This window comes from Gorilla gorilla, chromosome 16 (genome assembly GCF_029281585.2).
Source record: "Gorilla gorilla gorilla isolate KB3781 chromosome 16, NHGRI_mGorGor1-v2.1_pri, whole genome shotgun sequence".
Lineage (NCBI taxonomy): Eukaryota > Metazoa > Chordata > Mammalia > Primates > Hominidae > Gorilla > Gorilla gorilla.
In genome coordinates, this window is record NC_073240.2 from 100,478,190 (window position 1) to 100,504,914 (window position 26,725).

General features: G+C 39.2%; 1 protein-coding gene and 1 pseudogene across 1 annotated transcript in view; both read left to right on the plus strand.

The window, feature by feature from the left end:
* The first annotated feature begins 65 nt into the window (after window positions 1-65).
* The window catches only part of LRRC28 (leucine rich repeat containing 28), a 137,033-nt gene continuing 110,373 nt past the window's right edge, over window positions 66-26,725 (plus strand). The window contains 3 exon segments of the mRNA XM_019011209.3: window positions 66-148; window positions 4,486-4,713; window positions 25,245-25,285. Of these exon segments, the coding sequence (XP_018866754.1) occupies window positions 4,546-4,713; window positions 25,245-25,285 (209 nt within the window). The 5' untranslated portion in view covers window positions 66-148; window positions 4,486-4,545.
* Window positions 5,894-8,933, plus strand: LOC109023514 (putative endoplasmin-like protein; annotated as a pseudogene).

A 26,725-nucleotide genomic window follows, 5' to 3' on the forward strand; every position in this document is an offset into this window, starting at 1 on the left:
GGTTCCGCTCCGCCCCCGGAGCCCCGCCCCCCGACGCCCGGCGCTCCGCCCCGCCCTCGCCTGGCTCCCTGCCCCGCCCCGCCCGCCGTCCCCCGCTTGGCTTCCAGCGCCGCTTGCGCTCCAGAGCGCTGGCTCTGCTGGCGCTGAGGTGAGTAGAGCTGTCCGCCTCGTCGGGTGATTCAAGTGGCAAGGCTCTCTGACCCGGCCCCCCGGCGGGGACGCCCCAGACCTGGTCCTGCCAAAGCGTCCGGGTCGCGGCGAGTGGGACAGCGGAGCCGTCCGGGCCTCGGGTGGCCACAGCTGCCGGGTCCTCCTCGCACTCTGCGGCCCGCGGCCCCTGGGACCCGAGAACCCTGATACCGGGTCCGTGAAATCCCTGCTGCTGGGCTCGCTGCTTCCCAACCGTGACGATCTCAGTGGCTGGCTAACTCGGGCGAAACGGCGTGTGTTTTGCCTAAGACTCTGCCAGTTACCACAGCTGAGAAAATAGCCTTCTACAAATGCTTCTAATATGTAGCTTATAGTTCTCTAGTCTCCAGCATTAGGAAATTGGAATGCGTATTCTGCTAAATTGAGTACGGGGCGGTCAGTATAAGGGACTCCTTTCTTTCAAAATACTCCTTAATATGTGTGGAATTTTGTTGAGAGGTTTTTGATTTTTTGTTTTGTTTTTAATAATAAGATAGATTGGTGTTCACCTGTCAGAAAGCTCGTGTGTAGGTGCAGCTGTATACAGCTGATATTAAGTAATACTATTTGCCTTAACTACATAAGAGGTAGTATAACTATACAAGAGGTAGTTTGCTTAACTAGGTAAGATGTAGTCAAGTGAAATGGGGTAAGAAAATTACCTTGTTAAAGGCTGTGTATGGCCCGTGAATGCATACTGCAAAACTGTGAGCATTGTTGATGCTTTATTGCTATTATTGGCAGTTTTAGGATTTCATTTGTTTAGATTTTATCTCCCAAACAGCCTTTGTAGCAATTTTAACAGAGTGTAATGGTGTTTTTGAGGCAGCCAATCCCAGCCAGAACATTCAGAAGGAAAGCCGTCAGGTTACAGGGACTGTCTTATTGAATCTTCCTTCAGTGAGTGTGGTTTTGCATTATAGGGCGGCGGTGCACACGCTTTGTAGTCAGTCCACCTGCGATAGAACTATGGCATGTTACCCTCTGAGAAACTCAGTTTCCTCCTCTACAAAACGGGCTACATAATGTCTATTGCAATGCATGGTTGTAAAGATTAGACATCCTTGTGGCATGTAGCAAGCTTATAGGCTCTATCCGTGGTCTTGACATAGGTGGATGAAAAATCAACCTTGCAGTGTTCTTCCGCATGTCATCAGATATTAGAAGGCCTACTTTAAAATTTTAAGTCCCTGGATACATGTGCAGAATATGCCGGTTTGTTACATGGGTAAACGTATGCCATGGTGATTTGCTGCACCTATCAACCCGTCACCTCGGTTTTAGGAAGGGTTACTTGTAGTTACTGTGCTAGATGCAGGTATGCAAGCGGGAAGAGAACAACGCAGTCCCTGCCCTCAGGATTTCTAAATAAGTTTCGGAAGGGTTTATTTACAGGCTTTTTGGCTTTATTGACAATAGACAGATGCAACGATAAATATTTAAATGACAAATAGTGAGGAGTCCTACGAGGAAAAAACAAACAGCCAAGTTCCTCTGAAAGAACACCAGGGGAATTACTTTGGGATAGGGAAGTGATTTTTTTTTTTAAGACTGAGTCTCGCTCTGTCGCCCAGGCTGGAGTGCAGTGGTGCGATCTCGCTTTACTGCGAGCTCCGCCTCCCGGTTTCAAGAGATTTTCCTGCCTCAGTCTCCCGAGTAGCTGGGATTACAGGCGCCCGCCACCAAACCCAGCTAATTTTTGTATTTTTAGTAGAAATGGGGTTTCGCCAAAGTTGGCCAGGCTGGTCTCGAACTCCTCACCTCAGGTGATCCACCCTCTCGGCCTCCCAAAGTGCTAGGATTACAGGCGTGAGCCACTGCGCCCGGTCTCGGGAAGTGATTTTTATGTTTAAATCTGGAGAATGATGGGACATTGCTTTCTAGGCTAAGAGGAGACCAGCAAGTGCTGTTAGGGGTTTAGTAGCTTTGAGGATTTGGAAAAGCCCAGAAGCTTGGTGAGAAGCCAAGCAGAGTTGCTGGAGAAGTGGTGGGGGCAGATGGTGAGGCACCCTCAAGGCCTAGTATGAGTTGATTTTCTAAGTAAGAAGTTTCTGAAGGATTTATTTAGCAAGATGTGTGCCGAAAAGAGTGAGATGTAATTGGATGTACATTTTTAAAGGCCCATTGCTGGGATTAATGTGTTGGAAGTGACTAGAGTGGACACAGGGAGACTGGTAATACTGTTGGCCAGGCAGGAGATGACTGTGGCTTGTGGTTTTGGCAGATGGAGAGATTTGGATGGATTTGAGATGTATTTGGGAGATAGAAGCCACTAGCCTTGTGATAGATTGGAGGTGGTCAGAATATGACAGGATGGAATCATTCATGACTTCCTGCTTCTCTGGCTTGAGCCACTGGGTGGATGGAGGGGTGAGCCATTTACTGAGATGGGAAAACTATGGAGATTCGGATTGATGATGAAAATGGAAAGCTCTTTGAATGTGTTGAGATGGTTGTGAGACATCTAAACTGCTAAATTTCCTAGTTCAGTGAATAATTACCTATGAAGTTTCACTTTCTACACAGAATCATTGATGTTATTTGTAGTCTACTTCCCTTTGCTTTACAGGTAGGATAATTAAGATGTGGAAAAATTATCTTGCACAAAGTCACATTAATATATCTCATAAAATAGGTGAGTAGGTGGAATAAATGTGGGAAAGTATTGGATCCTTACGTTGCTTTGGAAATAGTATTTCATACTTTGCCTTTTTATATAAAATGGCAAGTGCTAGCTCATTAGCCAGGAATTAGAATTTGAAAATAATAAAATATAGCCAGAAAAGTACAAAACTCTTGTTTATTGAAAGCTTATGTTGCTGCATTTTGTACTAATTTGGTATTAATTCCCAGTGAAAATCACTTTCCTTAAGAAAAAAAATTATTGAAAGGTACTTTCCAATAGAGAGTTGGGAAAAAGGGCTGAGGAAAACAGTCAAATCTTTAAGCAGAGCTCAACTTCTTTGTAGTTGTTTCAGCATTTCCTTAGTATCCTGTGGAATCTTGTGAGTCAGTGTCTGTGAAGAACCCAAGCTTTGAAATCCACTGGACCTGGCATCAAACCCTTGCTTTTATCCCCTGTGAACGGTTTAACCTTGGACAAATTACTGAAGCCTTGAGTTTGTTTCTTTTTGTGTTAACTGATGGTGAAGTTTGTTTTAGCTCTGTGCCTAGTGGATAAAATGGCAAATGTTACTTGTCCTCTTGCCCTTGTCAATTTTGGAGCTAGAAGAGAATTTATAATAATCTGCCCTGGACTCAGGCCTTTAAACCAGTACATTAATTGCTATCTCCATTGTACGTATTAGGCAACTGGAGACCCAGAGACATTGTAATATTATAGAATAATACAGGATTCTTGTTTCTGAGTACAGTGTTTCTTCTTTCATTGAAATAATTTAAAATAATGAAACTGTGTGGCCCTGGATGTATTTCTTTGATGCCTCTGATAATCCATAAAGCTAAAAACAAAGAGGCGAGGCATAGTGGCTCACACCTGTAATCCCAGCACTTGGGGAGGCTGAGGTGGGAGGATTGCTTGAGCTCAGGAATTTGAGACTAGCCTGGGCAACACAGTGAGACCCCCATCTCTACGAACAAGTAAAACAATTAGCTGAGTGTGGTGGTGCTGTCTATAGTACCAGCTACTTGGGAGGCTGAGGTGGGAGGATCACTTGAGCCCAGGAGTTGAGGCTACAGTGAGCTATGATTGAGTCACTGCACCCCAGCCTGGGCAACAGAGTGAGACCCTGTCTCTAAAAAAAAATAAGAAGAAAGAAAAGAATAAAGAGATAAAGAAAAAATCAGAATATAGGACAATATTTATATATTAGGAAGTGAAGAAAATGAAGCTATTAGTGCTCTAGATATAAATAATATATATTTTAATATTTTTGAAGTACCTTAAGCTAAATACAAAGTGAGGTAGTTCATAAAAGAAATGGGGTTTGCTGCATTTGATTTTTAAGCTTCTCCTTTGGTTGTATGTTATGAAACTGGTCACTGTTTTTCTTACACAAGGGTTCCTATCTCAAGTGCAAAAACTATTTTTTTCCATTAGGACTATTTCTAATAAGTAATAAGTATTGCTTAATCAGAGTATTTTTATTAAATTGCTATTCATTTTAATCTCCTCCTAAATATGTGTGACAGTTTTAGTTTTGAAAGTAAAATGTAGGATTGAATGTATTAATTATTTTTTTCAGTGTCTTCAAGTAGCTCTATGTGCTCACTGGTTTATATGGCAATTCTTGTAAAAAATCTTACAATGAATAAATTTTCTTGTTCTCTTTATAGAAATGGACCAATTTTGACAAGATATAGTGCTGCAGCGTGCCTGATGGGACATATTCAGTCATGGCATCCGAACTTTGTAAGACGATCTCTGTGGCAAGGCTAGAAAAGCACAAGAATTTGTTCTTAAATTATAGGAATCTGCACCATTTTCCATTGGAGTTACTGAAAGATGAGGGACTGCAGTACTTGGAGAGACTCTATATGAAAAGGAACTCCCTGACATCCTTGGTACAGTATTATATTACACTACAAAAAAATTATTTATACATGTGGTCCTGATCAAGATACATTTACATACCCTAAGGTATTCAGACCAAGACTTATATCCCCTGTTGTTATATATACAGTTAATATAAATACACACACAGGGGTTTCTCATTGGCTATGAATTTGTTATCCAAGTTCGTGCAGATATGAGGTTGCTGGAGAAGTTGTGTAGGAAAGCAAAATATTCACTGATGTGTGACTTATAAAGTTAGTACCCATTCAGAAACCCGTCTTCGTTTAGCATGTGCTTCTGTCCTGACTTGTAATTTGTTTGTGTGTTAAGCTTCTCAGGTGATTCTTGAATATTACAGCATTCACCAGACCAGTTAAAAAGTAAACAAGAGAAAGACCAAAAATGCCTTTGAGGTATAGGCATTAAAGGGAGAATGATTTGAAAATTAAAGCATTAAGAGATGCACTTGGGAAGCTTAATGTAACTTTTCAGTGTTTTGAAAGCAAAACCTTTATGATTGCCCTGTGAAACTCAAATGATTTTGAATTGGGCTAGCATACAATTTTTTGGAAAAAATTTTGCCACAAAGGCAACATTTAATTTGCTCTTTTTATGTTCTAAGAATAAGCACGTAGTTTTCATTATAATCTGAATTGTATTACATATAAGATAAACTAAAAGTTTTTCAAGAGAATGTCCAAATCAAGCTTTTTATTCCTATTATTTATTGTAAAATTTGGTCTCTGTATTAAATGGATTTACTTTGTATGGCCTTTTCTGGTTATCACTTAACCTTATTTGAATCTTGTACTTGAATTCTAGTTCTTACTCATTTTAGATGATTTATGAAATCTTACTACTTCGTGAATTTACCCATTCTTCATTCCCTTCCCTATACTGGACTTTGCTAAATATCTGGAAATTGTATCTTATTGGCTTCATGTGTATGGCATGTTTTCCTGGAAAAGTTTTATTTAATCTATGTACAATGCCTATAGTGGGTAGAAAGCATTATAAAATTAGTTTATCTTTGCTCTGTCTGGAAGTAAATAGATACGTATGTTTTGTTCTTTTGTGATTGGCATATTGGCATATATGTTGAATGCCTACTTATATTTCTGAAATTAGATTTTTCAGTTTTCCAACTTGGAAAATCTATTTGCAGTTATAGGAATCCTTTTTTGCAAAGTCATCATCCCATGGTATGAAACCATGTTAGTACTTTTTAACCCTTTAACGAGAAGTGGTATAAGAAATATTTTGACAAGGATTATAGCCTAGATTTTCCCATGTTTGTTCTTTATGTATAAAGAAAAATTTGTGATTGGATTACTTATTAACTATCTGCCATAGCCCAATGGGGTAGACTTTGTTCAGAGAATTGACCTTTGCTTATAAAAGTTAAATTTGTGGGCGGACCACGCGGCCGGAGGTGTCAGGATCTAACCCGGGGGTGAGAGGGTGGAGGCGGCTCTTGTGATCGAAAGGGACTTGAGACTCACCAGCCACAAGCTGTGAAGGCCCTGTGGGTGCTGGGCCTCTGCTGCGTCCTGCTGACCTTCGGCGGTCAGAGCTGTTGATGAAGTTGATGTGGAAGGTACAGTAGAAGAGGATCTGGGTAAAAGTAGACAAGGCTCAAGGATGGATGATGAAGTAGTACAGAGAGAGGAAGAAGCTATTCAGTTGGATAAATTAAATGCATCACAAATAAGAGAACTTAGAGAGAATTTGGAAAAGTTTGCCTTCCAAGCTGAAGTTAACAGAATGATGAAACTTATCATCAATTCATTGTATGAAAATAAAGAGATTTTCCTTAGAGAACTGATTCTGATGCTTTAGTTAAGATAAGGCTGATATCACTGACTAATGAAAATGCTCTTTCTGGAAATGAGGAACTAACAGTCAAAATTAAGTGTGATAAGGTAAAGAACCTACTGCATGTCACAGACACTGGTGTACGAATGACCAGAGAAGAGTTGGTTAAAAACCTTGGTACCATAGCCAAATCTTGAACAAACGAGTTTTTAAACAAAATGACTGAAGCACAGGAAGATGGCCAGTCAACTTCTGAATTTATTGGCCAGTTTGGTGTCAGTTTCTATTCCATCTTCCTTGTAGCAGATAAGGTTATTGTCACTTCAAAACACAGCAACGATACCCAGTACATCTGGGAGTCTGACTCCAATGAATATTCTGTAATTGCTGACCCAAGAGGAAACACTCTAGGACAGGGAATGACAATTACCCTTGTCTTAAAAGAAAAAGCATTTGATTACCTTGCATTGGATACAATTAAAAATCTCATCAAAAATATTCACAGTTCATAAACTTTCCTATTTATGTACGGAGCAGCAAGACTGAAACTGTTAAGGAGCCCATGAAGGAAGAAGAAGCAGCAAAAGAAGAGAAAGAAGAATCTTATGATGAAGCTGCAGTAGAGGAAGAAGAAGAAGAAAAACAGAAACCAAAGACTAAAAAAGTTGAAAAAACTGTCTGTGAATGGGAATTTATGAATGATATCAAACCAATATGGCAGAGACCATCCAAGAAGTAGATGAATACAAAGCTTTCTGCAAATCATTTTCAAAGGAAAGTGATGAACCTGTGGCTTATATTCACTTTACTGCTGAAGGAGAAGTTACCTTCAAATCAATTTTATTTGTACCCACATTTGTTCCACGTGGCCTATTTGATGAATATGGATCTAAAAAGAGCGATTACATTAAGCTCTATGTGCACTGTGTATTCATCACAGATGACTTCCGTGATACGATGCCTAAGATCCTTAATTTTGTCAAGGGTGTGGTGGACTCAGATGGTCTCTCTTTGAATGTTTCCTGCGAGACTCTTCAGCAACATAAACTGCTTAAGGTGATTAGGAAGAAACTTGTTCATAAAACTCTGGACATGATCAAGAAGATTGCCGATGAGAAATACAATGATACTTTTTGGAAATAGAATTTGGTACCAACGTTAAGCTTGGTGTAATTGAAGACCACTCGAATCGAACATGTCTTGCTAAACTTCTTAGGTTCCAGTCTTCTCATCATCCAGCTGACATTACTAGCCTACACCAGTATGTTGAAAGAATGAAGGAAAAACAAGACAAAAATCTACCTCATGGCTGGGTCCAGCAGAAAAGAGGCTGAATCTTCTCCATTTGTTTAGCAACTTCTGAAAAGGGGCTATGAAGTTATTTACCTCACAGAACCTGTGGTTGAATACTGCATTCAGGCCCTTCCCGAATTTGATGGGAAGAGGTTCCAGAATGTTGCCAAGGAAGGAGTGAAGTTTGATGAAAGTGAGAAAACTAAGGAGAGTCATGAAGCAGTTGAGAAAGAATTTGAGCCTCTGCCCAATTGGGTGAAAGATAAAGCCATTAAGGACAAGATTGAAAAGGCTGTGGTATCTCAGTGCCTGACAGAATCTCCGTGTGCTTTGGTGGCCAGCCAGTACGGGTGGTCTGGCAACATGGAGAGAATCATGAAAGCACAAGCGTACCAAACGGGCAAGGGCATCTCTGCAAATTACCATGCAAGTCGGAAGAAAACATTTGAAATTAATCCCAGACATCCACTGATCAGAGACATGCTTCGACGAATTAAGGAAGATGAAGATGATAAAACAGTTTTAGATCTTGCTGTGGTTTTGTTTGAAACAGCAATGCAGCAGTGATTCGTTCAGGATGTCTTTTACCAGACACTAAAGCATATGGAGATAGAACAGAAAGAATGCCTTGCCTCAGTTTGAACACATCCTGATGCAAAGGTGGAAGAACCCGACGAAGAACCTGAGGAGACAACAGAAGACAAAGAGCAAGACAAAGACAAAGAAATGGATGTGGGAACAGATGAAGAAGAACGAGAAACAGCAAAGGAATCTACAGCTGAAAAAGATGAATTGTAAATTATACTCTCATCATTTGAATCCTGTGTGGAGAGGGAATGTGAAATGTAAGTCATTTCTTTTGGGAGAGACTTGTTTTGGATGCCCCCCACCAGTCCCCTTCTCCCCTGCACTGTAAAATGCGGGATTATGGGTTACAAGAAGAAGTGGGTTTTTTAGTTGATTTTTTTTATCATACCTCATGAATGTAAATTTGTATTATTTAACTGACTATTCTTGATGTAAAATCTTGTCGTGTATAAAAATAAAAAAGATTTCCTCCCCACCAAAAGTTAAACTTCTGGTCTTGTGGTAGTTTCTCAGCTTCAGTTTTTTATTTATGAAAATAAGAATCTACTGTCCAGTAAATTGTTCTTTATAATAACTTATGGTAATACATTTTATTTCTCTGCAGCCTTTTTAATCATCAAAGATTAAATTGTTGTATGTGTTTATAATGATGTATGTATTTTCCTTTGTTTTCTCTTAGCTGCGATATTTGATTTATGTGTATCAAAGAACTTGGTAAACTATAAAGGCTGTACAGATATGAGGGGATGGTGGGAATAGTAGCTGTCATCCAAAGCCCACCCATTGCCTGATTATATCAGATATATGACAGCTTACAGCACAGTTTTTGAAAACAGGTAAAACATTACTTTTCCTAGAGTACTGAAAACTAGTAGTGATTCTTAGGGCTTTTGGAATGTTTGCTGATGTTAAAATATAGTTCCTAAAGGAGAGTAGTATGTGGAATTTTATTTATAACTGCAATACTGCCCAAAACTGGGGAAAACATTGTTGAAAATATAGAGTATCTCGAATATGTTATTGCTTAATTGGCCTTTTACTTATGGATTTTAAACAAGCTTGGGAATCTGTCACTCCTATTTTTATGTTGTTTTTGTGTTTCTTAAAATTGTTTTTTTTTTTTGTTTCCTGTTAACATTTTTGCGTGTGTGTTAAATGCCTTCTCTCAGCATTTTCCTCCTTTCCTCTCCTACCCCTCAGCCTGTTAGGCCTGTTGCTGAGAAGAGAAGTTGTCGCTAATACTCAACCTCTACTCTTCTCCCTTTTGCCCCTCAGTCGCTCAAAGCCGTGTAGTGGCTTGTATTTGTAGGACGATTGCATGACAAAAGTCCAGAACTTGGTGAATGCTCATGTTTAGAACTAAAGCACAAGAAAAAGCCTTTTAGCACATTTAAAAGAATAAACTTTTCAATTACAAAACCAGTATATGCCCTTATGTCAAACAACATAGAGGCGTATCTGGAAAGCAGTCCTCTCTTTGTCCAGTTTGTGAAGCAACCAACATTAATAGTTGGATTGTATCCTTCTGCTTTGGTTCATTCATGCTGCCATAACAAAACACCATAAAATCAGTGGCTTATAAACAAATTTATTTCTTAACTGCTCTGGAGGTGGGGAAGTACAAGATCAGGGTGCTAGCAGATTCGGTGTCTGGCGAGGTCTCTCTTCCTGGGTTCGCAGATGGTGCCTTCTTGCTGTATTCTCACATGGTGGAAGGGGTCAAGGGTCTCTCCCCGACCTCTTTTAAAGGACACTAATTCCATTCATGAGGGCTCTGCTGTCATAATCTAATTGCCTCCCAAAGTTCCCACCTCTTTTTTTAATTTTAATTTTAATCTTAATTTTAATTTTAATTTTAATTTTTTTTTTTGAGATGGAGTTTCACTCTTGTTGCCCAGGCTGGAGTGCAATGGCTCTATCTGTGCTCACGGCAACCTCTGCCTCCCGGGTTCAAGTGATTCTCCTGCCTCAGCCTCCCGAGTAGCTTGGACTACAGGCATGCACCACCATGCCTGGCTAATTTTGTATTTTTAGTAGAGACGGGGTTTCTCCGTGTTGGTCAGGCTAGTCTTGAACTCCTGACCTCGGGTGATCCACCCACCTTGGCCTCCCAAAGTGCTAGGATTACAGGCGTGAGCCACCATGCCCGGCTGGTCCCACCTTTTAACACCATCATCATCTTGGGGTTTAGAATTTTAGTGTATGAATTTGGGGAAACACAAACATTCAGACTGTACCACCTTCCACCTCCTTGCTTGTGTTTATATAATTACATATATATTTTATTTATATTTTTCCTTTTTAATAACAAAAAATCATACATATTTCTCTGGAAGTCTCTTTTTTCAGTTCATGGTATTCTCATTCCACTAACCTCTAGGCCGATAGATACATGTACATTCTTGTATGTATGTATGTGTATATTTAGGATAGCCTAAAAGGTAGGACTGCTGGTCTAAAGGGTAGACATGTTTTATAATTCAGAATACTTTTAGGCCAGGCACGGTGGCTCATGCCTGTAATCCCAGCATTTTGGGAGGCCAAGGTGGGCAGATCACTTGAAGCTAGGAGTTTGAGACCAGGCTGGCCAACATGGTGAAACCCCATCTCTACCAAAAATACAAAAATTAGCTAGGCATGGTGGTGCGCATCTGTAGTCCCAGCTACTCGGGAGGCTGAGGCAGGAGAATCACTTGAACCTGCAAGGTGGAGGTTGCAGTGAGCTGCAATTGTGCCACTGCACGCCAGGCTGGGCAACAGAGTGAGACTCGGTCTCAAAAAAATTTTTTTTAAAGCAATATTTGATTATCATTTATTTGTATAGCTGAGAAACCTTGAAACTTTTTGTTTTGAGACAGGGTCTTGCTGTGTTGCCCAGGCTGGAGTACAGTGGCATGATCCTGTCTCACTGTAGCCGTGACCTCCTGAGTTCAAGTGAGCCTCCTGCCTCAGCTTCCTGAGCAGCTGGGACTACAAGCACACACCACCACACCATACCCAGCTGAGTTTTACAACTTTTTATAGAGATGGGGTCTTGCTGTGTTGCCCAGGCTGGTCTCAAACTCCTGGGCTCAAGTGATCCTCCTGCCTTAGCCTCCAAAGTGCTGAGATTACGGTGAGCCACTGTGCCTGGCCAGAACTTTCTTTTTAAACGTGAGCTGGTTTGTATTGAAATCTAGTTATATAACTGATAGGTGAAAAAGAAGTAGTTGTGGGGGCCGGGTGCAGTGGCTCATGCCTATAATCCTAGCACTTTGGGATGCTGAGGCAGGTGGATCACTTGAGCTCAGGAGTTCAAGACCAGCCTGGGCAACATCACAAAATGCTGTCTTATACAAAATACAAAAAAAAAAAAAAAAAAAAAATAGCCGGTTGTGGTGGCGTGTGCCTGTAGTCCCAGCTACTTGGGGGGTCTGAGATGGGAGGATTGCTTGAGCCCAGGAGGTTGAAGCTGCAGTGAGCCAACATCACGCCACTCCACGCCAGCCTGAGTGACAAAGTGAGACCCTGTCTCAAAAAAAAAAAAAAAAAGAAAAGAAGTAGTTAAGAAACATGATTTTGCTTCCTATCATTTACCTTAGAAAATGTTTTAAATACTTTTTCCATAATTATTTTAAATGCAATTTAGGAATTAAGTCTGATCTTTGTGATCGTTTTAAGATAAATAGATATTAGAAGTAATATAGGGTCTGGGTTTGTCACATGATAGGTATTCATTCAGTGGTAGAATTAAATAAATGAATATAAAGTAGAATTGCATAAGGACCATATTATAAGAGTTCCAGACTGAGAGCTTTCAAGAGCAGGAACTGTGTCTTGCGTTCTGTACCTTCACTGCCTGGCTTACTGCTTAACATGTGTAGTACACGTAATTTCATTCTATGTAGCAGCATTGTAGAATGTGTTAAAAATAAGATCCTATTTGTATGACACCGAAGACTGACTTTGACAGGCACTTAGGAGGAAGAGCATCATTCAATCAGTGTGTATTTGTTGAGTACTTAACTGTTTACCCATCACTCTTCAAGACACTGACAATAGATACATCATGGAACAGCTTCTTCTTATGGAATTTTCATTTGTTGGAATTTCAAGTTTAAGGAAAAAAAATGAACTAAGACTCAATGGCATAACGTTCGAGGGACAAGTCTACAAAGCTGTTCTGCTTGCCTTGGGCAGTGGTTTTATAGGTTCTGTTGGAAGTAAGAGCTCAGGGCCACAAAGAAAATGAACACTCAAAAAATTTCTCAGCAAGACCAGTTTTCTTCTGCACAAGGGTGCTGCTCATAGGCCTAGCCACCATGAGAACACACAGAACAAAGGAGAACAACACAGATTCTGTGTCTGTGTCTTTCCCCCATTAGCTGGGGTTGGACCACACAATCTAAACTAGTCCCGATTGGCTAAACATTTAAACTTTCTTAGAGAAGGTAGGCGCATGATAGAGGAGAGAGGGAGAGGAGGAAGTGGTCACCTACAGGCGACTAGAAAGCTAACCTATTTCCACATAAGGAAAGGAATGTGGAACAGGGCTGTGGCATGTCTAGGCATATTTAGACAGGTTAAGGCTCAGCAAAAGCGGGGAGTGGGGGGTGCAACTTGGAACTAGAGAATAAAGAAGAAGGGAACTGGACAAGAAGAAGGGAACTGGACAAGCTGTTTGAAGAGGAACCTAGCTGTATCTAACAGTTCCACAGAACCTTAGGTTTACTGAGCAATGCTGAGGTGGGGACCGAGCAATAGTGTATCTCCACTTCAGTGGGAGCAGCTCTTCTTTTGTTTGAGTATTGATGTTCTCTATGCAAACCCCCACATAGATGGGATATGCAGAGAGGACCTCTAGTAAACAGATGGGTAGATAGGTTTTGAAGTTTGGCTGTGATATGGGATGGGCATAGTGGGAGGGGATTTGACAACAAAGGAGATTTTTCTTCTATTCTTCCCTTTTCTTTTCTTTTCCCTTTCCGTTTCCCCCCTCTCTTCTCTTTTCTAAGAGGACAGAGTAAATGCTGATAGGAAATTCCCATTAGAGAGAGGTTGAAACTCTGGAAAAAGGGAATAATGAAAAGTCCAAGTTTCCTAAGAATGGGCTCCAGAGTACACATGGAAGGATTGACCTTAGGAATATATCCTTTCCCCCTTTGTGAAAGTAAAGAAAGGGAGAACAGGTGGAAAGACAGATGTGCACTGAGGGAGAGAGAGGCAGTTGAGAGAGTTTTTGTCTGATGCTTTTACCAGGTCAGACCATCTGCTTGGGAATGAACATTTGGGGAGAGGGCAGGTTTGAAGACTCACATGGCAGTTTGGCTAGAGAAAGATAGAATTGTTGGGTGTTATTTAGCAAGCAGTTGGTGACTAAGCTTATGGTGGAACCTTCTGCTCGTTTAGGGAACTTTCTCTTGCTGTACTCAGCTGTCTGAGGGATGGAGAAGGTAGACTGTGGCATTCATACAGATTTAGGTTTTTGCCAGGTGGATGCAGTACAAGTAGAGAGAGACTAAGGAGGTTTAGGATTTGGCCAAGAGAGTGATATAACATGAAATCTGAGTTGGATTGGAGGCAAATAAAGGAAGAGTGAATACGGAGAATGGAGGTGGGCCAAAGTGCCCATTGATGTTGACGAACTGCTGTATTGGGCATGACTGAGTAAGCCATCTGGGGTATGGGACATTTTGGTGGCAGAGAAAGACTGTGGTCATGGAGAAGTTTCTGATGATGAGACGGTCTGAGTGTGCAAGGTGGAGGGGGCTGAGGTAGAGCCTTACAACCTTCCCTGCATCGGTCCCTGTGGTCTTTGTAAGAAGGAGAAGGAATATAGTGTGGAAGCAACAATCATCAGTCCTTTCTAAAACTCTAAAGTTCTTCAAGGGAGGAAATTAGTAGTGGGAGCATTTCAGGGCTGCAGTCCCAGGAAGCGGGTGTTTCATGGTTTGGTAGCAAAACTCAGGACTGAGAGGTAAGAGAGGTAAGAGATCAAAGTCCTATGGCTTAACCTCTTTGGACCTCAGTTCCTTTATTTACAAGAAAAAAAGGCCACAAGAGACTTGGAGGAAAACATAAAATCTCAACCTGGAAGCAAAATCACTTAATGAATCTGTCAACTTCTTTTCTTAATGGTAACAGTTGGCCTTCCTGAGGAAATGAAAGAGTAACTTGCCCAAATACTGATAGAGCTCTCACTACTTGCTAATTTTATTTTACAAATATGAATGGACAAAAAAGAGGTATCCAAATTTTAATGAAAGAGGGGAGTTTGGCTTATAGCTAAGCAACAGGAGCAGATGGATCCTGATTAAGCAGTTAATCTATGCAACAAGAGATAATTTAACTTAAAAATTATATTCCACTTAGTGAAGGAAAGAGAGATCTGTCAATCATGTTCCTGAATTGGGCTGGGAAATGAGGCACAGATGTTCTTTCTTTCCTATTAGCCCAGGAGAAAAACATTCCTGACTTTCTGCTTCAAATATGAACAGGCAAATGAAAAAAGAATACAGATAGCAAAAACACGTAAAAAGATGTTCAACTTTTAGAAGAAGTGATAAAACACTAATTTTTACCTATCAGATTGGCAAAGATGAACACCTAGCCAGGCATCGAGGCATACCAGCTACTTGGCTGAGATGAGAGGATCGTGTGAGCCCAGGAGTTTGAGACCAGCCTGGGCAACATAGTGAAACCTTGTCTAAAAAAAAAAAAAAAAAATTAACACCTAGTGTTAAGGATAATTAATACCCAGTGTTGGAGACAGTTAGGAGAAGATACTGTCACATGCTCCTAATGGAAATTAATGTTTTTGTTGAGTTGTTGGGCCATATCTAGCAAAACTACATGGATATGTGTTTGAATCGGCATTTTCACTTGCAAGAATCTACCCAATAGAAAAGTCTGGTGAACAAGAATGTTCATCACAAAATTGAATATGATGAAAAATTGTTAAAACCTCGATATTCATCAATAATGGATTTGTTAAAATATGATAGCAGCTAGCACTGTTTGAGTCTTTACCAAGTGCTCAAACAGTTTTAAGCAAATGACGTGTATTATTTAATCCTCAGGACAATCCTATGATGTAGGCACTATTATGATCCTTATTTTATAGACAAGTAAACTAAGTCATAAAACGTACATCAAACCGAATAGTGATTATAGTTGGAGATGGGTGGAGAGTATGAGGGTAGGGGTGGAGGCTGAAAGAAACAGCCTTACTTAAGTGTTTATAGGACAAGGGAAAACTCTACTAGTAAGTTTGGTTTATATTACTTTCAGTAAATATTTATTTTTATAATTTGGAGTCAGTTAAAATAAGATGGTTAGAATATAGTACCACTAAGTTTTTAATCAAGCTTTCTAATCAGCTAGTCTAAATATTTTGATTTACAGTGGTGCATATGTTTATGCCATATTGACATAGATGACTCTCTTAGCCGGTGGTTAGGTGAGGGTGAGAGAGGTTGATGGCTAGGAAAGTCACACAACTATATCCGCCACCCCCTCCTTGAATTTGGTAATAGTAGGATCTGGATCAAATAAGGATCAGAACACCCTGAGGGGAAAAACAGTAAGTTAAGGAGATGGCCTAAAAGAGCATCATACAGCCAAGTGCGGTAGGAGAAACCAGGAGCGGGAATTAAGTTTTGTTATTAGTTTGGTTCATTTTGAATTCCAGAGCAAGGACTTCTTGTTTTTCTCCAGTCTGTGGGATCCTTGCAGCTTGAACTGCTGCTAGGGTGCAGGGCCTCCATAATCGCCATGATTGCACTGTTCTTGAGCTAGCTCTGTATAAAAGCATCTCTGTTTCTTAAATTGACTATGTGGAAATCTGTGAGTATATCAAATAGTAAAGATTCTAATGGTCTGTTAGTGTTTTAGTGTTTGTAAGTAAATGTGGTACAGTTCTGGAAAACAGCCATTGCACATTTATTCTGTCTTCATAATACACATGTGCCTGAAAATTAAGTTTTGTTACAACAGCTTCTTTTCCTGTTGAATTTTCAGATTTAGAAGCTTTTCTGTCATTGTTACCGATTCCTTGTCAGTAATGTGAAACGGTGATTCCTTGTCAAATAATTAAGAAACTCAAGCCTCTCACATGTCATAATGACTTTCATTTTTCAGGAAAATGAACATCTGTTCCATAACTTAACTCTATTTATGGAGTCATAGGATTTTAAAGCTAGAAGCTTTATTTATAATTTAGACAATTTTTCTTTTTGAGGAAACTAAGAAGAGGATAATGGCTGGTTCTAAAGTCACTTTTCAGTGCAAAAATAAAGGTCTCCTAATCTGTGGTCCAGTTAGTTTTGCTTCATTTTAATTCTGTAGATATTTATTGATAACCTCTTCCTAGCCTAGCACCACCATGTCGTTAAAATTTAACCACGTTTATCGACTGTGGAGAAATGAAGTGCTGCATGTTAAGTGAATTTTCCCAGTTAATTTTTGTAAAGTCTGTGTCTGAGTTTTCCTGTGAATAAAAGTCTAGCTTAATAGAAATATTTTTAAACATGTATCATTCTTTGCTTTTTAAATGAAATGTAGGGAACCTGACTTAGCATATACCCTGTAATTTGTAGTTTCTGCCTAGGGAGTTAGGAGGGGGACAGTTTAGAAAGAGGTGGCAGGGCTAGGGGTCTTTCCTTAGAACAGACCATTATCTTGTGTACTCGAAGGGTGTTATTTGCAAGCAAAAGACTCAAAACCATTGGTGTATGTATGTTTCCACAAGTTTAAATTCGTTTTTCAGGCATTCGCTATAATGAGGCACCTGTGTACTAGAAGTGAGGCACCAGGGCCTAACTGTTAGTCCCATCGAATCAGTCAACAAATACACACGTTATGTAAGTAAGGCACTTGTACACGGATCTTGGAACATGCTCCCCACCCCACCCCCGCAAAACCAAACAGTTATGTCATAAACTTACAGAATTGTTCAAGCTAGGCGTAATCTTAAATCATTGATCTGGCTTAATGGGAATGTGTTTGGTATTCTATTTTTGTGTGTATTTTTATATTGCTTTGAAAATTTCATTTATAAAATCATACTTATGGCATGTTTATTAAATAGGTTTCTTTAAAAATAAAAAGCTGGAGAAGACACTTGATGCTTGTAACCTCCAACCCTTGTTTCCGACATTTATATAACTTTCAGTTTTAACAAATATTGTTAAGATAAACACTTCAAGAGGCATTTCAGCAATTTTTAATGCCTGTTTTTTCTTTTGAAAAATCTTTTCTTGGCAATCAAATTTCTATCAAATTCAGAAACATTGTATTTTTGTAAATGTACTCGATGTATAGTTTTTTTTATTTTGAGCTCATTCTGTAAGTTTTTGCTAAGTTAAAAATATCAGTCTTGATGTTTGTTTTACATTTTTTGCCAGAAAACATTTGCAGAGTTGAAGATACTTAAAATATTTTCATTTACATTTCTTAAGATGACAATTTTAATTTCTACAAATGCTAAGCAAATACTTTATTTCTGAGAAAAATAATCTAAAACATTTATCATTCTTACAGTTAAGTAGTTATTCTTCATGTTTTACATTTGAAAGAGCTGAGTTTAAGTGAAAAATCAGTAGTGAATATGAAGGTATGAATTCTGCACACTTTACCAGCCACATGTGCTATTAACTTTTTTTTTTTTTGGAGACGGAGTTTTCACCCAGGCTAGAGTGCAGTGACACGAACTCAGCTCACTGCAACCTCTGCCTCTCAGGTTCAAGTGATTCTCCTGCCTCATCCTCCCGAGTAGCTGGGATTACGGGCACCCGCCATCACGCCCGGCTAATTTTTGCGTTTTTAGTAGAGACGGGTTTAACCATGTTGGCCGGGCTGGTCTTGAACTCCTGACCTCAGGTAATCCACCTCCCTCAGCCTCCCAAAGTGTTAGGATTACAGGCGTGAGCCACCATGCCTGGCCTTAACATTTAAATTAAAGTAAAATAATATTAAAAATTCAGTTCCTCCATCACATAGCCACATTTTAAGTGCTTCATAGCCACATGTGGCTAGTGTCTGCCATATTGGACAACACAGATAATGTTTCCATCATGGCAGAGAGAGAAACAAAGGAAAATGAGTAATTATTATGAAGTGAGTCAAGAGACAAAGGTAATGGTAACTAGGACCCTGAAGGCATTTATGCTACTGGGGAAGAAGAAAGAATGCTGGTTCCCTCATTCTGTACCATTAGCCTGCTAGGGTTTCTGATTCCTCTGTTGATAAATATTGCTCTATGACATATATAAAAATGGAGGGAAATACTGGAGAAGGAATGGACAAGTTGAAAAGAGGTCTACCACAGTTTTAAAAAATCTGGACACGTGGTATTTAACTCATGTCGTGTACCTGCTCAGAAGCAATGACATCAACTTACTGATTCAACTAAAAAGCTTGTTAAGTGTGTTGTGGTAGTTTGTGAATGAAGTACTTTTTATTCCTTCAGTGCCAAGACTTCATTAGCTTTTTAAAAACGAAAACTAATTTATTGGGGTGAAACTGACATAACATAAAATTAATCCTATTGAAATGACAATAGGATTCAGTACATTCACCGTGGATGCAGCCACCTCTGTCTAGTTCCAAACATTTCGTTCACTCCAGAGTAAAACCCCTCACCCATTAAGCAGTTCCTCCCCATTGCCCCGCCCCCACCCTCAGCTCCCACACCCAGCCCTGGTAACCAGCAATCTGTTTTCTCTCTGGGTTAACTCTAGATATTTTATATAAATGGGATCACAAAATATGAAACTTTGTGTATCTGGCTTCTTTCACTTAGCAAAATGTTTCCAAGGTTTATCCAAGTTTTAGCATATATCAGTACTTCTTTTTTTTTTTTTGTGATTCCGTAGGGATTCCATTGTATGGCTGTACCACCATTTGTTTACCCATTCATCTACTGATGGACATTTGGGCTATTTCCACTTTTTAGCTATTGTGAATAGTGCTGCTATGAACATGAATGGACATGTTGAAGGACCTGTTTTCAGTTCTTTTGGGTATGTAAATAAGAGCGTAATTACAGGGTCATATGGTAATTTTATGCTTAACTTTTGAGGAGCCACCAAAAAGTGGCTGAGCCATTTTACATTACCGCCAGCAGTGCACAGTGGTTCCAGTTTCTCCACATTCTTGCCAACACTTGTTACTTTTCTTTTTTTGTTAGTGTTACAGCTGTCATAGTGGGTATGAAGTGTCACCTTATTGTAGTTTTGATTTGCATTTCCCTAACGCTAATGATGTTGAGCATCTTTACATGTGCTTGTTGGTCATTTGCATATCTTCTTGGGAGAAATGTCTGTTCAGATCCTTTGCCCATTTTTTAATTGAGTTGTTGTCTTGTGGTTGAATTGTAAGGGTTCTTTTTATAGTCTGGATGCTAGACCTTTGCCAGATATATGATTTGTAAGTATTTTCTCCCATTCTGTAGGTTGTGTTTTTTATTTTCTTGTAGTGGCCTGTAATACACACAAGTTTTTACATTTTGATGACATCCAGTGTATCTGTTTTTTTTTTTTTTTGAGATGAGTCTCACTCTATTGCCAGGCTGGAGTGCAGTGGCACCATCTTGGCTCACTGCAACCTCTGCCTCCTGGGTTCAAGCGATTCTCCTGCCTCAGCCTCCCAAATAGCTAGGACTACAGGTGTGTGCCACCATGCCCAGCTAATTTTTATATTTTTAGTAGACATGGGGTTTCACCATGTTGGCCAGGATGGTCTCCATCCCTTGACCTCATGATCCACTTGCCTCAGCCTCTCAAAGTGCTGGGATTACAGGTGTGAGCCACCGCATCCAGCCCTATTTTTCTTTTATTTATTTATTTATTTATTTATTTATTTATTTATTTATTTATTTAGAGATGGAGTCTCACTGTGTTGCCCAAGCTGGAGTACAGTGGCGTGATCTCAGCTCACTGCAACCTCCCCCTCCTGGGTTCAAGGGATTCTCTTGCCTCAGCCTCCAGAGTAGCTGGTACTATAGGCGCATGCCACCACGCCCGGCTAATTTTTTTGTATTTTTAGTAGAGATGAGGTTTGACCATGTTGGTTGGGCTGGTCTCGAACTCTTGACTTCAAATGATCCACCCACTTTGGCCTCCCAAAATGTTGAGATTACAGGCTTGAGCCACTGCACCTGGCCAGTGTATCTATTTTTCTGTTGCTGTTCATGCTTTTGATGTAATAGCTATCAATTCATTGCCAAATCTAAGATTATGGAGATTTACTCCTATGTTTTCTTCTATGAAGTGTGGTTTTAGCTCTTAAATTTAAGTTGTTGATCCATTTTGAGTTAATTTTTGTATATGGTATGAGATAGTGGTCCAAATTCATTCTGCTTTCTTCTACTTTTTATAGCTTGTATAACAACCCAAATGCATTTAATCTGTGACTTCTTTGAAATGTGTTGTTAGAAGCCAGGATGGAGCAGGTTTTGCCAAACCCTGAGTCCTAGTGGCTTGTAACAGCACACATATTTCTTGTCTACACTGTACTAGTCTCTCAGAGCCTGGAGCCTCTGCTCAGGAATGAAGCTGACAAAACGTCCACCGTCTGGTGGTCACTGTGGAAGGGGTGAGGTCTTTTGCACTCAATCTTGTCAAGGCTTCCACTTTGGCTTAATTTCACTGACCAAGCTAGTCACTTAGCCATGGCCAGCTTGATGAAAGATGTGCAGTCCTAGCAGGTGTTTGGAAAGAGAAGGAAAGAAAGTAGGTAATGCACAGTGCCCACCAGAAAATACTATTGAACATGGTGGTGTTTGCAAAATATTTGACGTATTTGTTCCAAGTTAAGAAATTTTAAAACATTCCCATTTAAGTGGAGTCTAAAAGGATATGGTAAAGCATCATTGATTCAGAATTTGGGGTAAGTTTTATACTAACTGTGCTTGCTGAAGTTTACTTTTTCATTATTGTAAAGAAAAGTTGTTTAGCTAGATAATAATGTAAATGAGATTTAATGAAGAGAATCCTTGGCTTGATTTAGAGAAACAATTTCTAGGTAATTTAGTAGGAGGTATTTGAGTACATGTTATATTTATCTGATAAACTTTTCTGTTTCAAATTGTGAAAGAAGAAGGTAATAATAGATTTGAGAAGCACTTTAAGACTATTGCTTTTATCAGGATTTTAAATTTAAAAACATTAAAAAACTTCATAGCTTGTAAATCCTATGGATTAGGATACACTAGTTTGTGTGGCTTCTGTAATCCAACATTAGAGCTTAGTTACCCACAAAGTAACAAAAATTCTGACATTAATTTCTAGTTGTCTAGTCTCTTACATGCTGTACCTAAATTATAGAAGTATAAAAAATAAAACGTATAACATTTCTCAGCTACATTACTAAAAATATGGCATTAGAAAACAGAGAGTGATATTATGGAACACCAGTAGGTGTCAGTCACAGCCTGTGCAAGGGCTGATTACTTGCCAGGAGTTTTGGGCATCTGTTCCTAAGTATGTGGTGTGTTTTTTTTTGTTTGTTTTTGTTTTTTGAGACGGAGTCTCACTCTGTCACCCAGGCTGGAGTGCAGTGGCGCGATCTCGGCTCACTGCAAGCTCCGCCTCCCGGGTTCAGGCCATTCTCCTGCCTCAGCCTCCTGAGTAGCTGGGACTACAGGCACTCACCACCACGCCCGGCTAATTTTTTGTTTTTTTTAGTAGAGACAGGGTTTCACCGTGTTAGGCAGGATGGTCTTGATCTCCTGACCTCGTGATCTGCCCGCCTCGGCCTCCCAAAGTGCTGAGATTACAGGCGTGAGCCACCGTGCCCGGCCACGTCTGTGTGTTTTAAGGCGTTATTCTAATGAACTGCAATTTTCTCAAAGTGAATGTGCTTATTTTTAAATGAAAACACAGTGTATCTACTTGTTAATAAAGACATAGAGATGCTCTATTGGCAGCAGAAGCATTATTTCAGTGCTTAATTGTGTGTAGAGCTACAGCTCAAAAGAACTAACTAGTTTGTCATGGAAAGATTAGAATGCTATTTGATGGAGCCAAGTAGACATCCAGAAAGAATGACCGTGGAGTGTGTGAATTGGCCGGATATAGTATTGGTATTAGCAGATGAAACTAGGTGAAGGTCTAACAGTCAAACAGCATTTCTTTTTGGACAAATCTTTCCTTTTTATAGGAACAGCTATAATTAAGGCCCTCCACCCACTGGTTCCCTAGTTTTTCTAGGATGCTTTGTATGTATGCCCATAAACGGAAGCGTATATTCTCAAGGGAGATACTGATAATAAAAACAAAACATTCCAGGGATTTAGACGGATCCACAAGGAACATCTGAGAAATGACTAGTTTTGATGGATCTTGTTGCATATATCAGTATAGAAATATGAGGCAAAAAGAATCACAGCTTTCAGCATTTCAAAATGAAATACAAATGGTACTGTCAAGAGTGAGTATTCAAAAATGCTTCCTTGACTTCATAACAATATTCATATTCAGTGATACTTGGTTATCACAAAAGGGAAGGATATGTATATATAAGCAGTTTGTGATACTGTTGCTAAGTATTTAAATACATCAGTATGCCAGTATGACATTAATAATGACATTTTCTGGTTTAAAATAAACCAGTGATTTTACATTGTGTTCAGGATTTTTTAAAAGCTAGTCCTTAGTATAAAATATAAGACTTTAGTGTTCTTTTCCTTGCCATTCTCTGTAAAACCTTACATCTTCATACCTAATGGCCCAGACATACCAAACTAATGTCATTTGTCTTAGTGAGTGTTTAGATCTCAAATTGTATATAACTGATTAATCAATTGTATAACAGCTTATGCTGCACACAGCAGATCTTAAAATTCAATTTTAATTTTTTCAATTATAAAAGACACATGCTTATTTTTAAAAATTCAAGTTTATGAAAAATTTCTTGGTTATTTAAAATAGTCAACTTTCTAGTACCTAACACGTTAGTTTTTCTATTGACATGATTGTTTTTCTAACAGGATTTTTGAAAATGTAAGATTTCTTCGGGAGTGCTGTTATGTAGTTATAGCAGAATGGATTGTATTTGCAGTTTCCCAATTGTACTTGTTCTCTTTTGGCTTTTCATATGTTGCTTCTTGTGTTTAGAAAGCTATACAGAACTACTCTCCTCTCCATTCCATGTCATCCTCTTATAATTTATGTCTTTTGGAACTTGGGTCAGACCTAATGTCTTCTAAAAAGCCATTCCTGATTCATTATTATTGATACACAGTTTACCCTGTAGTAGCTTGAATGTAAATGAAAAAAAAATTAGTTTTGACTCAGTGTGCTCCTTCAGCCTTTCGACTCTTTCTTTTCGTATGTGTAAATTTGAACCCCGTGTGTGTGTGTGTGTGTGTGTGTGTGTGAGAGAGAGAGAGAGAGAGAGCGATATTATATGTATATATATGCCTATATACTTGTGTGTGTGTGTGTATGCAGACTGGCTTTCAGTTATTTACAGGAGGCTTTCTCCGCTACCCAGTACCTCCAGCAGAGAGAAGCCTGCTTTCAACCTGTGAGTAGACTTTTGTTCTAGGATTCTTTTCATGGAAAGGCCAGCCCTTTCAGGGCTCTGACTTTTTCTGGGTAAAGGACCTAGGTTTGTCTGCCTTTCTCTCTCCTGCCAATGGCCAGTTTCCTGGCCCTCTACTCTGATGTCTGGACCTGTGGCCAGGTCTGACACTCCCTTGGACCACATGAGCTCCAGCTTCCCCTGTTCATTTGGAGCTTAGTTAGGTCTTGTACCTGGGGGCCCTGCAGATTTCCCTTACTTTCTCTTGAGGAGCATGATTTGGGAATTTGGAGGATGTATTAGTTTTTCAGGGCTGCCGTGACAAATTATCAAAAACTGGGTAACTTAAAACAACAAAAATGTATTCTCTGACAGTTCTTGAGGCAGGAAGTCCACAATCAAGGTGTGATTTGGATTGGTTCCTTCTCAGGGCTCTGAGGGAGCACGTGCTCTTTGCGTTTCTCCTTGCTGGGAGTGGCCAGCAACCTTCGGTGTTCCTCAGCTTCCAGTTACATCACTCCAGTTTCTGGTTCTTCCCTCTCTCCGTGTCTGTGAAGCACATTTTTATTTCTTCCATGACCATGGATTATGAGGTTTGTGGTTTCTCTAAGGCAGGGGTCCCCAATCCCTGGGCCACAGACCCGGTACCTGTTAGGAACGGGGCCACACAGCAGGAGGTGAGTGGCAGGCAAGCAAGCGAAGCTTCATCTGTATTTATAGCCACTCCCTGTGACTTGCATTACGGCTTGAATGCCACCTCCTGTCCCATCAGCAGCAGCATTAGATTCTCATAGCACAAACCCTATTGTGAACTGCACATGTGAGGGATCTAGGTTGTGCACTTGTTATGAGAATCTAGTGCCTGACGATCTGTCACAGTCTCCCATCACCCCCAGATGGGACCGTCTAGTTGCAGGAAAACGAGCTCAGGGTTCCCACTGATTCTTCATTATGGTGAGTTGTATAATTATTTCATTATGTATTACAATGTAATAATAATAGAAATAAAGTGCAAAATAAATGTAATGCGCTTGAATCATCCCCAAACCACCCCCACAACCTTGTCTGTGGAAAATTTGTCTTCCATGAAACCAGTCCCTGGAGGCAAAAATGTTGGGGACCGCTGCTCTAAGGGACATTGTTTTTTAATGTTCGATTTTATAAATTTAAATTGTAGTATGGTCTCTGTAAGAATAAAACCCAGACCTGCTGATTAATTATTTTCATATTTTCTCAAAATTTACACCCCTCAAAAAGGTAGTACTTTGTATTTAAACAAATTAGAAATGTTTAGACATTTTTCAAAAATAAAATTTAATTCTGAGTTTTTAATTTTCAGCCAGAAAACCTTGCTCAGAAGCTTCCAAACCTTGTGGAACTGTGAGTCTGTTTATTCAAATTTTTTAAAAGCAAGAATGAAAATAATTCTAAGTTGTTTGAAATAATAGGATATGTCATCTTAATGTATTAATTTGTTATTTTTTGGTGTCATGATCATGGTACTCATGTAGGCACACCTGTGGTTCTACTAAACCCAATCGTATTTCAAAGTATTTAACCATTTAAAATTGTATTTTAAATATTTCACTTCAAGGTAGTGAAGATGATGAGAAATGCCTTTTCTCTGGGTATAGTGTCTTCTGTCACAGAATCTTTCTGGATAGTCCATGTAATTGGGAAAATCTATTATTGTTATTACTACTACTACATGTGATACTTGATATAAACAGGTCGTATAAAATGTTTAAAATATACAGTAAAAGTCTCTTTTCCTGCATCCTCCACGCTTCATTTGTTTTAGTTCTTTTTATGATTACCTTCAAATGCTAAATACTATGTTTACACCTTTGTTTTTTTAATGCACCAGTGTTAATTATCTGTTAACTTACCACTAAGGAAGACAAATTTAGATATCTTATATTTCTGTCTCTCCTTAGCTACCTCTTAATTTTTGCAGGAGGGTTTGCATTGCTATTTCTTGTACTCTTTGTTATTTGGCACGATTTTCAAGAGGTCAAGGAAGGAAAGCTAGCCTTATACTCCCATCTTTTCTGTCATTTCCTTTGTCCCATCCTTTCATTTGGAAAAAATTTCAAACTAATAAGAAAGTTGAAAACATAGAAAGAACACCCATAAACCCTTCACCTAAATTTAACCAATTTTGACATTTTGCAACGTTTGCTTTCTCTTTCCCTTTTCTACCTGTCTCCTACCCCTCTGCCCCCTCCCCCAAGCTGAATGATTTGAAAGTAAATTACAGACATAATGTCATTATCACACCTAAGGAAAGTAATATTCAATATAATTTAATACACAGTTCATGTTTAAATTATGCAAGTTTTCAAAAATAATGTCTTTTAAAAGTAGATGTCTGAATTTACTGTATTATTTCCTCTTGATTAGATTGATTTAAACATTTTTTGTGGTGTTTGACCCCAAAACTTGCTTTATCAAGTTTTTGCTTTCATCCTTTTGTATGTATGTATATGTGTATTTATTATTTTCTGAAGCTTTTGAGAGTTATGCACATCATGGCTTTTTCTTTGTCTCTAAATACTTAAGTATGTATTTCTAGGAACAAAGATGTCTTTCCATCTTTTTAGTCTACTTTTGCATCCTTTAGGTACTTTATAGTTTTCTTTAAAATAGGTTTTGAAGATTTCTAAAGTCTGTTACTAAGTATTTAATCTTTTTTTACTATCGTAAATGGATTTTGTCGTGTTATATCTTCTAACTGGTTGTATTTTGTATATACGAACAATATTGATTTTTGCATGTTAACTTTATATCCTGGTATCTTGCTGAAATCTTTATTGTTTC